Source organism: Sorghum bicolor, chromosome 1 (assembly GCF_000003195.3).
Source record: "Sorghum bicolor cultivar BTx623 chromosome 1, Sorghum_bicolor_NCBIv3, whole genome shotgun sequence".
In the NCBI taxonomy this organism is placed as follows: Eukaryota; Viridiplantae; Streptophyta; class Magnoliopsida; order Poales; family Poaceae; genus Sorghum; species Sorghum bicolor.
In genome coordinates, this window is record NC_012870.2 from 77371394 (window position 1) to 77388132 (window position 16739).

Genomic DNA, 16739 nt, shown 5'->3' on the forward strand with positions numbered 1-16739 from the left:
CTACCGCTTAATCGCGCCTAGGCGGCGCCTAATCGGCGCCTAGCGGAACCTTGGTTTTGCTAGGCGTTAGGCGGAATCTAGGCGATGACCCCTAGCCTAGGGACTAGGCGAGCCTAGGCGACGCTAGACGTTTTTCTAGGCGTTTTGCCAATTTATATATAAATATATAATATATACATTTATAGCACAAATAATGAATAATTTAGATAAAAAACAGGAAGGGGAGGCGGAGGTCAATAAATTACAAACATACACAGGCAATCAAAGCAATCAGCCAATCAGTCAACACATTACAAGTGGAGCAAAGCTATTGATCCACTGCTTCAAGCAATCAATCAACACATTACAAACATATAACATGCAGTCAACAATTTCATTGTCAGATAAATAAAAGTGGAGCAAAGCTTCAGATTTCAGAGCAATCTCAAATTCAGGAGAAAAGGGGACAGAGAATAGAAGCAGGGAAAGGAAAAAGAGGAGAGGAGCAGGGGAGAACATACATACCTTCATCCTTGGCCCTTGGAGCAGAGGAGCACGAGAGAAGCAGAGAGGTGGAGGTTAGAGCAGGGAGGAGGACACACTTGGCAGGGCACTGCAGGCAGGGCGGCGTCACAGGGAGGTGGAGGTGGGGAGGAGGATGTGCTGGGCGAGGCACTACAGGCGAGGAGGACGGTTGCCGGTGGGAACTCCTTCCCTGCGGGCGGTGTTGTAGGGAGGCGGAGGTCGAGGCGTGGACGAGCTTTGCCGGGCGAAGGTGCTTCCCTGCGGGCGGCGTCGCAGGGAGGTGGAGGTCGAGGTGGGGAGGAGGACGAGCTCGGAGGCGCACTGCAGGCAGGGACGAGCGTCGCCGGTGGAAACTGCTTCCCTGCGGGCGTCGTCGCAGGGAGGCGGAGGTCAAGGCGAGCACGAGCGGGCGCATGACTGAGTTTGCCCCTTCCCGGCCTTATCCTCCTCCTGCGCGCGCTCGCCTGAAACTTCTTATTTCACGCCGCCATGCCCGAATCGCTCGATTCCTCGCCGCCTCAGGCTCCTGGGCGCCGCTGAATCGCGCGGATTCAACGCCTGGCTTCGCCCGCTCCACCCGCCTAGGGGGGCGATTACCCCCCTAGTCAAGGCGCCAGGCCTTAGCCTAGCGACTAGTCGCGAGTAGGCGAGATGTAATCGACGATTTTCAAAACTATGAATGGCAATATACAATAAGAAAAATCAACAGTCAAAACTTATTTTATTTGATTTTTTAACCAAAATCGGACATATATAATAGTTAGGCCTTGTTTAGTTCACAAAAATTTTTAAGATTCTCCGTCACATCGAATTTTTGGTCGCATGCATGGAGTATTAAACATAGACAAAAATAAAAACTAATTGTACAGTTTAACTGTAATTTGTGAGATGAATCTTTTGAGCCTAGTTACTCCATAATTAGATAATGTTTGTCAAATAAAAACGAAAGTGCTACAGTAGCCAAAAACAAAAAAATTTTGCAAACTAAACAAGGCCTTATACAGACAACTGTTGTCTGAATAATTGTACATACATGTCCTAACACGGTCTATCATATATATATTTTTTTTTTCAAAAAATGAAGTATCTTGTCAGTCAAGCAACTCAAATCCTATGTGATCGTGGATCCAAACTTATGCCAATAGTCACATTCAGACCTTTTCATCTATATTTCAAGAACGTCTAGAGATTTGATATGATAGATTTTTTTTAAAAAAATTCAAACTAAACCAGGCCTCATACCAAAAATTACAACTGCCAGGTGGTCCTAGGCCCTGCACCTTCCTACCACGTGCCCTTTTCCGAGTTCCCTCTTGACCGTACTCTCATTTTTTTTTAAAAAAAAACGATCGCTAAAATTTGCGCTCACTTTTAGCCATTTATTATTCTCAACGATCTCGGTCGCCTCCTCTTCCCCTTCCGTTCCGTTGGTGTTTCTATTCAAGAATGCTAGACGATTGACGCTAGATTGCAGCGACCCTCGGAATTACGGTTCCCGGTTGCGGGCATGGAGGAACTCACCTCCGGCGACGCCGCAGCGGCGTCGCTGGCGCCGGAGCCGCGCGGACAGGCGGACGAGGAGAGGAGGTCACCGCAAGAGGCGGATGCGTTCGAGGACGCGGTGGAAGAGGCGTCCACCACCTCCGCGTCGCCGGTGGCGTGCTGCGATGGCGATGGCGAGGCCGCCGCGGAGGCTTCGTCACAGTCAGCGTGGAAGTCGCAGGGCGACGGGCCGTCGGCCGCGGAGGAAGCGGAAACGTACGGGTCACCGTCGTCTTCGTCCTCGAGGTGTGCGGCGATGGAAGGGGAGGAGTCTCCGTCGGTTTCTGAATCGCGGCAGGAGCCAGGGAGAGTGCATACTGGAATCGCCGCGTCGCCGTCGGGGCAGCGCGCGGGAGGCGCGGAGGAGCACGAGAATTCGATGGCCACGCCGGGGGCAGGATCGCCGTCCAGGGAGGAGACGGAGTCGTGTATGCATTCGGCGCCATCGTCCCCGTCGCGCTCAGCCTCGTCGACGTCGTCTCCACCGCGCTCAGCCTCGTCGACGTCGTCTCCGCCGCTGTCGCAGATCAAGCAGCAGTCGCGGCATGTGCGAACCGGCAGCTTCCAGCGGTTCCGTGAGCAGATGCAGCGCGCTTGGAAGTGGGGGCCAATTGGAGGCGGAGGAGGTGCCGAGAGGAGCCCCAGGGACCTACGGACGACTTTGAACATTGAGGCTATGGCGAATCAGAAGCGGCAGTGGTATCAAGTCCGCTCCAAGTCCCAGGTATGGAACGCACCTGTTTTGTCAACGGTTCTTATGATAATTATTATGCATCAGTATGCAACCTTTCGTTAGAGGGACCTGACTCAAAGTTTGTGAACGGATATCTGAAAAGTGAGGGATAAATCAGTGCAAATAGCTTGAGAGTTTTAGCTTCACCTTGAAATACAGTCAGATTTTCTATTTGGTGCCGTTTAATACCGATTCATTATGCAGGCAGAGTTTTCATAAATGGTACTACTGTTTTAGTTTCTGATGTTCATCATTTAGCTTCTCTTGCAATATTTGATATGTTCTAATATCAAGTTGCCCTTGCCAATTTCATCTTCTGCAGGATAATTTGCAATATAGGGAACCAACATCACTCTTTGAGCATTTTTTCGTGGTTGGTCTCCACTCTTATGCAAATGTCGGAGTAATTGAGGATGCTTTTGCAAAAAAGAAAGCTTGGGAATCTAAAGTAGCACGATCAGAGATAGTAGATCGTAGAAAAATCCGATATCATGGACCTATACCATCTATGGAACCCCAGGTAAGAACTTGAAAAAAAATTTAGTTATACTAGTTCAGGTTACTTAGTTGTTCTAGTTTACATTGTTGATTTCCCTTTCATCTGTATGGCAAACCTTATAGAGAGCCTGTACTGTCAGCAGATTGAGCACAGAAGGCTCGCTTTGGTGCTTTTATTGACTCTATGCTTAAGCCTTGTGAAACACTGAGGACAAGTTTCATAGAAACATTGGAATTTCTCCATAAATTTAGTTACAGTTCGCTGTAAATTTGGCATTTAGTATATTCATCTGATCTCATGTTAAAGTCCTTTGTTTAGTTCCCATCTGGTGAACCCTAGCTAGACATTGAAATGCGGATAGTCCTAGTTTCATGGGCTTGGGTTGAATCAATTTTGTATATTATGCTGGTATGTTAGGAAAGTGTATACTTATTTTGGACTCTAGGGACTTGGCCCCAGGGCCTAGGCTGATTTGCATGTTTTGATAAATGATTTTTAATGTACATTTGTATTGTACAGTTGCATAGACTTACAATTTGGAACATACTGTCCGAGAGTCTGATAAGTAGAGGATTTAAATGTTGGTGGCACATTGTACATTATTATTTTTTACTTAGTGATCTTTGTGATGGTAGTGACAGTGACCATCTTTACTTAATCATGTTTATCCTTTCTTACTCTTTTTTATCTGATAGAAACTGATCAAAGAGCAACTTGCAGATTCTTTTCAAGTATCCACCTGGAAAGGAAGCAGAAGTTAGGGAGGCTGATTTGCCCTCATTCTGTTTTCCTGAAGGTGTAAAGGTTAGTTACATAAACTTCTTGGGTATATGAATAGGGATACACCTCTTTCTTATGTGCCACAATATGTGTTCACTGAGCTATATAAAGAGATTTGCTTCTGTCTCTCCTTACCTCGTGATAATATTGATGGGAGTTGGTTTTCTTTTAGCATAGATAACTCCTTTTATTTTAGTTGTTCTTATCTGAACTTGTTTACTAATTACTATTATTAGAGCCTGATCTAAATTCATCTTGAGCAGCGCAAGCTAATAATTTAACTGACAATAACATATCCTTTTGTGCTTTTACATGAATGTTTTCATTCGTATATTAAGTAGCCTTAGATATGGACAATCACACCAACCTGTTCCATTGGCTACTCTATATTTTTTATTCCAATTTTAGTCTTTTCTTTATTTTTTTTCTGTGTTATGATACGATCCACAACAAAATTTTTGATATTTTTAAAAACTTAAAATTTCAGGCTCGCCTAATAGAGAGGACTCCATCCATGAGTGACCTGAATGAAGTGATATTTGGGCAGGTGAGAAATCATTGCAGAATTCAGAAAACAATCATGGACTCCGGGTGTTGGTGGTTGTCTGTTTTACTCGCTAGTGGCTACCAGTGGTATTTAATAAACCAGTTTTTTAGATAGAGCAATGCTACACATACAAAGTATCCTACAAAAACTCTACCTACATGCTGAAGTGGACAACTACTGCATTGTGAAAGCTTCAATTGGTAAATTTCAAATCACCATGCATGGTTGTGGTTATCCATGTCAGCACCTTAGTATTAACCGTTCAGATAACAAGTTTAGGCTTGCAGGGCCGTCCCTGGGCATGTGCGGGATGATCGACCGTACAGGGCCTCCAATTCTCAGGGGCCTCCAAATATGGAGTATATATACTATATATGTATTCTAGACAAGCATGTACTGCTTCGGCCTTTGGCCCTTTAGCAAAGCGGTGTGCACAACAATAGCCCAATAAAAAATATCTTGTTGGCCGACCGCTAGACTAGACGTAATTCGTTTTCAGTTGGCAATTGTCGACAACACAAATACTCAGATAGACAATAACAGTGAGGACTTGAATCCTTCTTCGAATGCTGGTAATTTTTTTCAGTCTAATATATTTGATCCAAGATATTATAGGCCTCATTTTTTTAGTTTCGTACAAGGCCTCCAGTTTCGCTGGGACGGCCCTGAGGCTTGTGGTGAGCTAGTGGCTAATGACATATTTAATGACTCCAACTAACTATTTCCTTTTCTTTCTCCTGTAAACAAAAATATACTAACAGTATTCGTTTGGCAAAAAATAAATAAATAAAAGACATAAAGGAAAATAATATTTGTTGATCAAAGAATAATCTAACAGCTGGAGCTTCCTTCAGAGTCTAATGCTCATGTGGAGAACTAGGATATCTCTATTTTATCGCTGAAATGGCTATATTTCTGCTGCCTATTTCACATGGAATTCCACTTGAGCATTTAAATTTCCAGACTTGTATAACTTGTTGTATTCGACCTGCTAACTTGTATAACTATTTTTTGCATAGGAACATCTGTCTCGAGATGATCTGTCATTTATCTTCTCCCTCAAGGTTTGTTTATGTCTTCCATTTTTTTCTTGAATACGCGGTATAATTGCATTAAGAAGAATCTTCCATTTTATAATTCCTGGATGTTAGTATCTCGATGATTTTGATATTGCATTTTCCTACCTACAGGTTTGTGAGTCTTAGGGCACTCACAATGCAGACTCTATCATAGAGTCTAAAGTTATTTATTACCTCAAACAATGTGGACTTAGAGTCTAAATAAGACTTGGAGTCTTATTTTTTCTACCTCTTTCTTCAATAAATATGCTGCCACATCACCAAAATACCATAAATAATATGTAATTAATTGTCTTGGACACTGTGATAGAGTCTTGCATTGTGAGTGCCCTTATTATATCTCTTGTTTGATGTTTTTAGTATTGTTGTTTATGAACCAGGTATCAGACAATGCGACACTGTATGGTGTTTGTTTGCATGTTCAGGAAATAGTTCAAAAGGCACCTGGTATACTAGGTGCAGTTTCACCCTTAAACCCTAATTCCTATAAGCCAAGTCGTTTCTTGGTTTCTGCACCACGTTGTTACTGTCTACTTACAAAGGTGCCGTTTTTTGAGCTACACTATGAGATGTTAAACAGGTTTGTTTTCAGATCTAACATATATTTATATATTTTGATCCAAGATTTCATCAATTCAGTTCTAAGGATATGGTGCTGTGTCTATTCTATGAACAGCATTATTGCACAGGAGAGGCTTGACAGGATAACGCAGTTTGCTAGTGAAATTGCTCTGGCTGGGCCAGTTCCTCGTCCTGTGAAAGAACAAGATGGAGTAGGCGGTGATTTTGATTCCTCAAATGGGATTCCGTACATTGACTGGACAGAATATGCTGTACCTGTCAACAGTATATCAGGTCTCATTTCTTCATCAAGTGTTCCATCAGAAAGGGACATGTCTTCATATTTGTTCAGGAGCTGGGAACCTAATTCTTCCCAAAGTATATCTGCTAGTGAGATTTCAGATTCTGGTTATGTAAGAGAAGTTGAGAAGGAGGCAAGGCATAGTTTCCAGCATTATGAAGACTGTATATCAGGGAACTTGGAACCACGTTGTGATAGCTTTGGGAGAGCAAGTTACATATATGACAATGGGAATACTTCCCCAGATCTTCTGTCCATGCATTCTCCTACCTCTAGAAGATTAAAGCGCGCACAAAGCGTGGAGTCTTTAGAAAGGTGAACTTTAAAATAATGATTTCCTGGTATTGCGAAGTCGTCGAATCTTTTCTTTCTCCGAAATTGTTACTGATCATGTTGGAATACATATCATTGTGAACTGTGACACATCTTCTATGACAGTTCAGTCAAAGGTGCCGCATTATATGAAGAATATGAAGTAAATGTGAAGCATGAAATGATTGTTGATGATAAAAAAGTTATAGGATGGGCTAAGGTTTGCCTGACATATTCATGCTTCACGAATACCATCATATGGCTCTGATTCTTACTGATCATAGACATGATGGTTTTTTAGGCACACAATAACGAACCTCTACAGATTGTTTGTGGTTACCATGCTCTTCCTCTGCCACCTCGTGGTGGTGAACTTGTATTCCGCCCCCTTGAACATCTCCAACCTGTGAAATACTCCCGGCCTGGATTATCCTACAATGCTTTCATTAAGGCAGAAACAAATAAGGTAGATGCTTGACCTATCATGACTCTAGCCTGTAGTATTATTCCTCCACTTCCCTAATCTTGAAACTTGAATGTAGATCAATTCACATTTGGCGGCTGCAGAAGAAGCTCTTGCATTGTCGATATGGACTATGGCTACAGTTTGCCGTTCTCTCTCTCTGGAAAGTGTATGTTGTGCTACTCCCAGTTTTTCAGTTTATAGAAACAGTATGGGAGGCCCTACTGCTATGTATTATAAAAAAATATTAGGTTACAAAAACTAAAAGAAATAGAAATCATGTAAAAGGGTTCATAAACCCTTCACAATGGAAGCAGCCAACTAATTCAGTGCTGAATTGAGAAACAACTACAAACTTAGCCTTATACTCAAACAATAGTGATAGTTACTAAATAGAACTAATTCTTTGGCGGTACAAGGATTCAGAGTTAAGTAGTAGCTCATTTGGAAAGAATATTTTAAAATATGCTCTTGAACTCAGAACCATTTATATGGCAGGAAATTTGCTCTTCAATTACTAGGATCATCTTAGTCAAGTCTCAAGACCTTTACTCCAGATATAATATTGACAAGCAAGATTTTCTGCTATCTTTATTTTTGGCTGTTTGTGAAATTCCACAAATAAGACCTGTATGCTCTAGCATGACTTATTTTTCTCGATGTACAGGAAGAAGTGAAGTGAGAGATCTCATTAGTTCTTTATCCAACCAAACATTTTTTTGAACCATAAATACAGCAGGGGAGGCCCCCACTGTAATAAAATTTTATTAGAACCAAAGAAACAACTGTACAAACAAAAGAAAAAGGAGAGCAAACAAAAAAGATTGTACAAGCCAAAGAGGCTTAACAGGGAAACGAAAGCTGGTCTTTTTGAATCACAAAACACTACTTTTTGCTATGTAAAATATAGGTAATTAAGACCGCACTAAATAGCTATATCGATGCGATTCTGTTTGTTGAGTTCGATCATTGCTAACCCATTTTAAGATCATACATTTGGTATCATGGGGCATAATATAAATGGTAATTGCTATCTTGGCTGTTCATTTTTGCATAAAGTTATTATTTTCTCCTGAAGGTGCTAGGATTATTTACTGGAGTTCTGCTGGAGAAGCAAATTGTGGTAATATGCCCAAATCTGGTATGGTTTTATTTGAGCATTGTAACAGTGTGATTTAGTTTCATGCCATCCTTTTTCCCACTAATTTGAGTGCTTCTCCCAAATGCGTAACTGCAGGGTGTCCTGTCAGCAATTGTTTTGTCAGTTATACCGATGATAAGGCCGTTCCAGTGGCAAAGTCTGTTGCTTCCGGTAAGTCCTGTAAGATTTAAGTTTCTATCTTAAAACAGATCAACTTGGGAGGATCTAGGTGACTTTATATATAAAGGACAAACAAGCACCCAAATTTGCCTTGATAGGGACCCAAACTCGTTTCCTCAGTTTCTATCCTGTATCCATTTTTTTTATAATACTATAGTTGTAATTTCATTTGTTTCGGTATTGGATCATAAGAACATGAACTTTGATCTTCTTGGTCTTGCATTTTCCATGTTATACACTGCTCACATTTATAAAATCATATGATTTGCCATAGGCATAAGATTGTCTGTCGTGTGACTGAATAATTGTATAAACCAATGAGTATTATGTTGCCCTTCATCTAATCTTTAGAGGTGTCTATTTATTTATTTTTATCTTTGGATCTCTATAAATTGTGGCTTTTGCGGAAGGGCCTCTAGTTGAGTTAGTTAGATGGCTTGAGTAGCACTCCTTAGGTCCTGGGTTCGACTCCCTGTGGGAGCGAATTTCAGGCTAGGGTTAAAAAGACCCCCTCGTCTGCAGTGGCGGAGCCTGAACGATACAGAGAGGGGGGGGGGGGGGGAATTTGCCAATTAAAACCATAGGTCATGGAGAAATTAGTTTAGTACTCATAATTAGGTCACAGTTTACAAGATACATAGGATATATGTTCTGTACAATTAGGAGCTTAGGACAAATTAAACAGCAAAGATTTAAAGTTATCTCAAAAAAGCATCAGAAAAGATCTCAATAGGCAACAAATTATGATCTCAACAGGCAATAAATTATTACTCAATTAGTGACTTCTTTTGTTAGAAAGGACGGCAAATGCTTTGCCGCAATTTTTATTAGAAGAAGAACATAAAAAGATGACTTCTAGTAAGCATAGCCCACAGATTATACCGATTGAAGAATTTGGAAGCAAAAAATAGAAGAATCGTCAAGAACGGACATAAGAAACAGGCCAATGACTGGAATACTGCTGGTGGGTGTCGGTGCCGCGGCAGGGGTTGATCCTCGCTGGTGGCCGCCCAGTGCATGTGGACTGCAGATGCCGGGACAGACTTTCGGAGTAGACGGCGCAGAGGACATGGAAGACCAGTGGCTTGCGGACGGGGAGTTGTGCAAACCAGCACTGGGGCTACATTATGGTCTATTGGGCTGTGAATAGCATATGGACTTCAAAAAATTTATAGAGGCAGGGGGGAGGTCATGGCCTACTATGGCCCCCACGTGGCTCCGCTGTTGCTCGTCTATCCCATGCCAAATCACATGTCTAAGGCCTGGCCCTGATCGTGGTTGTTCTCACATGGGCTATGGTGCCGCTGTGTATGGGTGGGGCAGGGCCGTAGGGGTTTGGTGGTTTTCTTAACCTGCATGAGAAGGTCTTTTTCTTAGTGCAATGCCTGAGGGCTGTCTTACTCCCCGCAGGTCGAGTCTTTTTTTTTTAAATTTGTGGCTCAATATTTTTTAGAAATTAGAATAGACAGCTGCCATGAACAAGGGGCTTTCTACAATTGTTCAGTAGCCAGTAGATGTTTTCTTTATTTGTTCTGAAAGGACGGGCCTGGAATAGTGTTAAAAGTCTCCACTTATGGTCCTGGAGGTCCTGGGTTCAAGTCAGCCTCCATGCAAAAATAAGCAAGGGCAACACATCCTGGAAATTCGCTTCACCTGAGCCCACCCTGTGTGGGAGCTTTCAGCATTGGATACTTCCATTATGATAACGTATATCATAACGCAATTTCTCACAAAAAGTTGTCAAAGAAACATGCTTTGCTTTAGGTTTACTGTATGCAAAAGCTCACATGGCAATCAAATTAGCTCATTTGGATGTCTATTGCTTTGCAGGTTCTTCCGATGAAATTGATTGATTTTCTTGATGCCCCTGTACCTTTCATTGTAAGCTTGTTTGGCTCTTGAAGCTCATTTATTTGGTTGCTATTATTGAGTTAATTTACAGTGATCATAGTTGTTAAATATTAGCAATTTGAATTTATTATTAACTCTCAGTAATAGCTGAAGTGTAAACAGTAGTCCAATTTCTTTTATAGGCTGGTGTACAACATAAACCCCCTGATATCAAGATGAAAGGATCTAGTCTTGTCAGGGTCAATGTCCAGAAAGATCAGGCAAGTATACATTACATGCTATTTCCTCATAGTGAAAAAACATCTTGGGAAGGAAAAGGAATATCAAAACCTTTTTTTTATAAAACCATAATCCTTATCTTTTTGGTCTAAGTTTTATTGTGCCCCCCCCCCCCCCTGCCCGGCCACACACACACACACAAAGTGAATGGATCAGGAGTTGTAGAGACACATTTTACCCACTAGTGCTCTTTTACGTCAGCCAATCATGAATCTATTGCACCTTGCTAGATGATATCTTCCTTGTGATATTTATTGGGACATCATTTATGAGGAAATACAATCATGCACTATGGTGCAAGCTAAATGTTAGCCGTGTATAAAAAATACGCAGGTCAAGGCATGTTCATTGCCTCAACTCCCACGTTACGAGGAGCTCGTTTCTAATCTTGGTCCACTTCATGCCAGACTATCGTGTGAGAATTCTTTGGCTAAGAGACATCCCATCTATAAATGCAATGAAGTTCAGGTACTAATTTTTAACCACTCTGTAGATTCATCATTTTATTTTCTAGTTACCATTCATTTTTTCTCTAGAAGAAAATTATCTCTGCACTTGATCATTTAAACTTCTATGGATTATCCAATTTAGTTTTTGAATGATAAACGTTACATATGATATTATTGCAGGCTGACGTAGCTTGGAAGTTCTTAAATGTAATCAGAACCTACTTGGAATCACTTTGCTCTGACTTGCGCTTTCATACCATTACAGATGTACAGTCAAACAATGACAGGGTTAGCAATACGAACATTGTTCTCTACCCTTAATAATCATGTTGTTTGTTAGTTCTCTTAACAGCATAAAATCCATTGACTAATGTTGGCCCTGAATGATCAGGTTTCTTTGCTTCTGAAAGACAGTTTCATTGATTCGTTCCCCTCAAATGATCGACCATTTATAAAGGTACTTGTCTTATTTTTTTTACATTGGAGATGTGTTTATTTTCTGTAAGAAAACCACATATAGTTGATGGAACTAGCAGACTTCAGGCCTTTCTGTCTGGGCAAGGCGCAAAGTATGAACAAATAAGCAGATCCTCAGTAATAGGGTTTTTCTTGATGGAGCTCCTATGATGCTGTCACGCTATGCATGCTTCCAATGGAATCAGCTTTCTTTCTTCGTTTTTTGTCGCTGTTGTGTTTTCCCATTTTGCCTGCATTCTCATTATTCTTAACATGGTGCAGCTCTTTGTGGAGACGCAGATGTTCTCTGTTCTATCAGATTCTCGACTGTACAGTTTCGAAAATGAACAGGCATAAAGGCATTGTTTCAGCTGGATATCAAACACAGTGATACTCCCTGCTTTGGTTTTGGTGTCTGCTTCCAGGTGCTACCTTTACATGTCATTTCCAATGCAGAGTCAATTGGGAAGATAAAAACGAGGCACGCCATGTGGAGCGCAGAGGATGTGTTGATTTTGCCAAAGTCACAGCACTAACTGGAAGTGTTCTGAAAAGCATCCAGGCTCGTCTGCAATGTAAGAAGAATACTATGGACTGATAGGTTATAGGAAATAGATGCAACCCGGTCTTCTAAGTGGGATGAGGTACATATGGCACAGAAGGAAAAGAAATGATGAATATAGTTGGGTTTCTGCTTCAGGTCTTGTTTTGCTATGTAACACTAGTGTCTAGTGACTTGGTGATTGCATATAGTGAAAGAACCATGTATATAGGGTGAGGTTATTCATTGTAGTTACGCGTCCCCGATTTGATCATGTAAATCATGGTCTGATGCACAAGAAACGGGCATCAGTTTTGATAGGGGACGTTTTGCAATTTAGTGTCATTTACTTTTAAGGCCATTGAATGTAATAACTTAGACGTATGTTCGACGAGATCTCATGTTTGGACTGGACCTGCCCATCATCACTATTCACAGCATCTAGTGTTTTGCATACTACTCACTCCATCCCAAATTATGTTTGACTTTTTTGACCTCAAGTTTGACCACTTGTCTTGTTCAAAAAATTTATACAAATAGAGTCAAATTTAAGTCGTTATTTTTATTAATAAACCAAGCTACGACAAAAAATGTAAATTTTGCACAAATTTTTGAATAAGATGAATAGTCAAACTTGGTGTCAAAATAGTCAAACGTTTTGTAATTTGGGATGGTTTGAGTATTTGTGTAAATAGATTCTTGGTCGAATAGATGATCTAAATTCCCAAGGAATGACATCAACATAACGAAACACACCGCTAGCTTAGAAATTGCAACATTCTAACAGAACAATGGCCAGCTGCGAGGCCGTTGAAGCATGATGTCTCGGCTCTGCCGAAACAATGCTTGTTGTCTTGGTTCAACACACTTCCGTTCTCAGAAAGGGCTGAAAGGAGAGGCGATTGGCTAGCACAGCAAGCAAGGGCAGAAGAAGCAATATCTGCAGCGGCTGCGCAACGGTATCTAACCTCTCGCCCAACCTTTGGATCATCATTGGGCCGCTACATCCTGGTGATCATTGGAAATGACGATCGAAGTGCATGATATCATGTGGTTCTCATTCGAAATATCAACTCGAGCTTCACATGTTCTGGTTCCGAACTCCAAATCCTCCTGTTTCTGGCAGTGGCAGGCGACTATAGCAGGTTGTGCAAGCAAGCTAAGGACCAACACAAATACTACCTCCGTCCCACCAAAAAAAGATGCAACCCCAGAATAGTACTAATTTCAAACTATCCCAAATTTTTGACGAAATTTATATAAACAACTACAAGTATTTTATATGCCAAATAAATATCAAAATAGATTCATCATCCGCAGGTGTTGATATTGATCTAGGGCATCCCGCCAAGCCTGCATGCGTTTGGCGCTGTTGCCCCAGTCGGCAACCGAGTTTTGTAACAAGAAGAAAGGAGAGAGCAACTCCTTCCCGTCAAGGCCTGAAATAAACCTCCATGCACGCAAGAAATCGACCACATATATGTCAACGTGAGAGTGAGACATGCGTCAATGCCTGCCACGAACCTCCTCCAAGCTCCAATGCAAGTACTTACGTAATACCGTACGTACGCTATGAACACATCCCGCTGCCAAATGTCTGCATGCTGCACTGCACAGCTAGCTGCACTTGCCTATAAATAATCGGCAGATGCCAGAGTTTAGTGGACTCATCGTGTCAGTGCGTCACACTCACACTGCTCGCTACCCAGCTAGCTCGAGCGTGCCCAGAGCAAAGCAGCAGTCGGCAATAATAATGGATCCCCGCGTGAGCCTTGCCACCCGGAGCGTGCGCGTGTTGGTCCCCGACCAGCTGCCGACGGTGTTCGAGCCGCAGAAGTCGGTGGTGGCCCCGCACGTCCAAGCGAGCGTCGTCGACGACGAAGACGACGCGGCGCCGCCGGAGCGCCGGCTCACCATGCTGGCGCTCCAGCTCGCGGTGATCGAGAAGGCGGCCAGCCGGCTCGGCACGCTGGGCTTCATCTGGGCCACGGTCGTGCTGCTCGGCGGCTTCGCCATCACGCTGGGCCAGACCGACTTCTGGTGCATCACCATCCTGCTGCTCGTGGAGGGCGTCCGGATCCTGGGCCGCAGCCACGAGCTGGAGTGGCAGCACGAGACCGCGGGCCGCCGCGCGCCCGTGTCCTGGGCCGCCGGCCGCGTCTTCCACTGGCTGCAGCTGCTGTCCGCGTCCTCCTGCGCCGCGCTCTCGCTCGTCCGCCTCCTCCACCAGCGCTACGGCGGCAGCGAGGAGGCCCGCGTCAACCGCCACTCCGCGCTCGACATATTCTACGGCCTCGCGCTCGCCGAGGCGCTGCTGTTCCTCGTCGAGAAGGCGCTGTGGCAGTGGAGGGTGGACCACCACCGCCTGCTGGAGCGCGTCGCCACCGACTGCCACCTCGCCACCGACTGCGGCGCCGTCGCCGTCCGCCGCTTCTTCTACGACTCCTACTCCCGCTGCCTCAGCGGCAGCATCTTCGACGGCCTGCACATGGACCTCGTGTCCTACGCCGACGACCTGCTCACGGCGGGCTCGCACGACGAGCAGCGCCTGGGCGCCAGCATCCTCGCGGCGCTCGTCGAGTCCGACCGCTTCGCCGACGCCACGCTTCGCAAGATCGGCACGTCCGGGCCAACCATCGAGCGCCTCATCGAGATGCTCAGCTGGAAGAACGCCTCCGAGAAGGACGTGCGACGCGCCGCCGCGGTCGTCGTGTTCATGCTCACCAGAAGGAAGCTGAACGCGCTCCGCGTCACCGGAATTCCAGGCGCCATGGAGTCGGTGGCTTCCTTGCTCTACGCCGACCTCGACGAGCTCAACCTCCTCGGGCTGTCCATCCTCAACAAGCTGGCGCGGGACCACGACAACTGCGACAAGATCGGGAAGACCAGGGGCCTTCTCGACAGTATCATCTCCTACTCTGGCATAGTAGCAAACGGGCCGGCGACAGACATGCGCCTCAAGGCGGTGAAGCAGTCGCTCCGCGTTGTGAAAAGGCTGGCGAGCACGACGGGGAACACCGGAAAGCTGCTTCGGAGGGAGCTCTCTGGCATTGTGTTCACCGTGAGCAACGTCAGGGAGGTGCTGCAGCAGCAGCACGACGACAAGGACGTGTCCGAGCTGCACCGCCTGGCGATCGAGATACTGACGAACCTCGCCATGGACGAGGAGACGAGAGAGATGATCGGCGGCACGGGGGGTGTGGTCAGCACGCTGGTGGCCATGTTCTTGCCGGAAAAGCAGGAGGCAGCGGCCGACCGGCACAAGGACGCGGTCCGGGTGGAGGCCGGCGAGGCTCTGGCGATGCTGGCGCTTGACAGCCGCAGGAACTGCGGCGCGATCATCATGGCGTTCGGCGGAGGTGTGGAGCGGCTCGTCGAGGCGCTGAGTGATCCCGTCGTCGCCATCAGCGCCGCAAGGATCCTGCGCAACCTGTGCACCTACGCTGGGGACGAGTGGCAGCTTATACTGAGAAGAGTCACCGCCGGCGCCACCAAGGTATTAGTTTCTGGCTGTACAGTCTGTGCATGTGCATCGGCTATGGTGTCACTCACTGGTCATCAACCACATTTCCTAACCTTTTCTTTCTTCGTCGTCGTCGTCGTCGTGAAACACAGGTGCTGCGCAGTATCACGGTGGACAAGACGAAGCTCCTCAACATCTCCCTCGGCCTCGCGGCGCAGATGCTCCGGTTCATGCAGCCTGGGGAGCTCCGGGCGAGCCTCGCCACGGCGGGCGTCACGGACGCGGCGCTGGCGCGAACGCTGGTGCTGGTCCTGCGGGAGTACAGCCGCCCGTCCATGGTGGTGCCGCGCATCCGGCTGTACACGCTGGAGCTCGCCATCGCGTTGATGCGGTCGGACGCGCGCTTCGTGGCGCTCTTCGTGGAGCTCGGGATGGAGGCCGAGCAGAGGCGCGTCGCGGAGACCACCTCCGGCCTCGAGTGCTTCAACGTGTTCTCGGGCAGCGTCGGGCTCAGCCGCCGCGCCGTCAGCGTCGGCTGTCTCGTCGACTCCGCCATGGAGCTCATGAGGCAGAAGGCCTGCACATCACAGTCACAGATACGCTGAAAAGTGATTTATTTTTTATTCTGTATTCGGTTTGTTGTGCGGAATTTGCGTGGCTTTATTCTAAAATTATTTAAAATTAAAGCACTATTATTATAGCAACCTCTTTATTCTATTTGACCCAGCAGATCGAAGTTGTAGAATTCCATTTCAACGGACGTTCACTCATTTTAAATCCAACTAACGATCCGGTCTAACATGGTCCTAGTCCTCATGTACTTGCCACTGCTATAGATATACAACGGACCGGGCCGGCACGGCACGGGGCGGGCCACGTCGGGCCACGGGCCGAAGTTGTAGAATTCCATTTCAACGGACGTTCACTCATTTTAAATCCAACTAACGATCCGGTCTAACATGGTCCTAGTCCTCATGTACTTGCCACTGCTATAGATATACAACGGACCGGGCCGGCACGGCACGGGGCGGGCCACGTCGGGCCACGGGCCGACCGGG

General features: G+C 45.3%; 1 protein-coding gene across 1 annotated transcript; it reads left to right on the forward strand.

Annotated features, from left to right (window-relative positions):
- Nucleotides 1890–16286, forward strand: LOC8080568. Its single transcript, XM_021453564.1, has 17 exons — nucleotides 1890–2797; nucleotides 3102–3299; nucleotides 3999–4082; nucleotides 4546–4605; nucleotides 5625–5669; nucleotides 6065–6264; nucleotides 6361–6861; nucleotides 6985–7078; nucleotides 7401–7490; nucleotides 8400–8462; nucleotides 8559–8633; nucleotides 10473–10523; nucleotides 11106–11240; nucleotides 11402–11509; nucleotides 11613–11678; nucleotides 14449–15714; nucleotides 15834–16286. The coding sequence occupies exons 1-17, from the start codon at nucleotides 2012–2014 to the stop codon at nucleotides 16284–16286; spliced, it is 4275 nt and encodes a 1424-aa protein (XP_021309239.1). The 5' UTR covers nucleotides 1890–2011.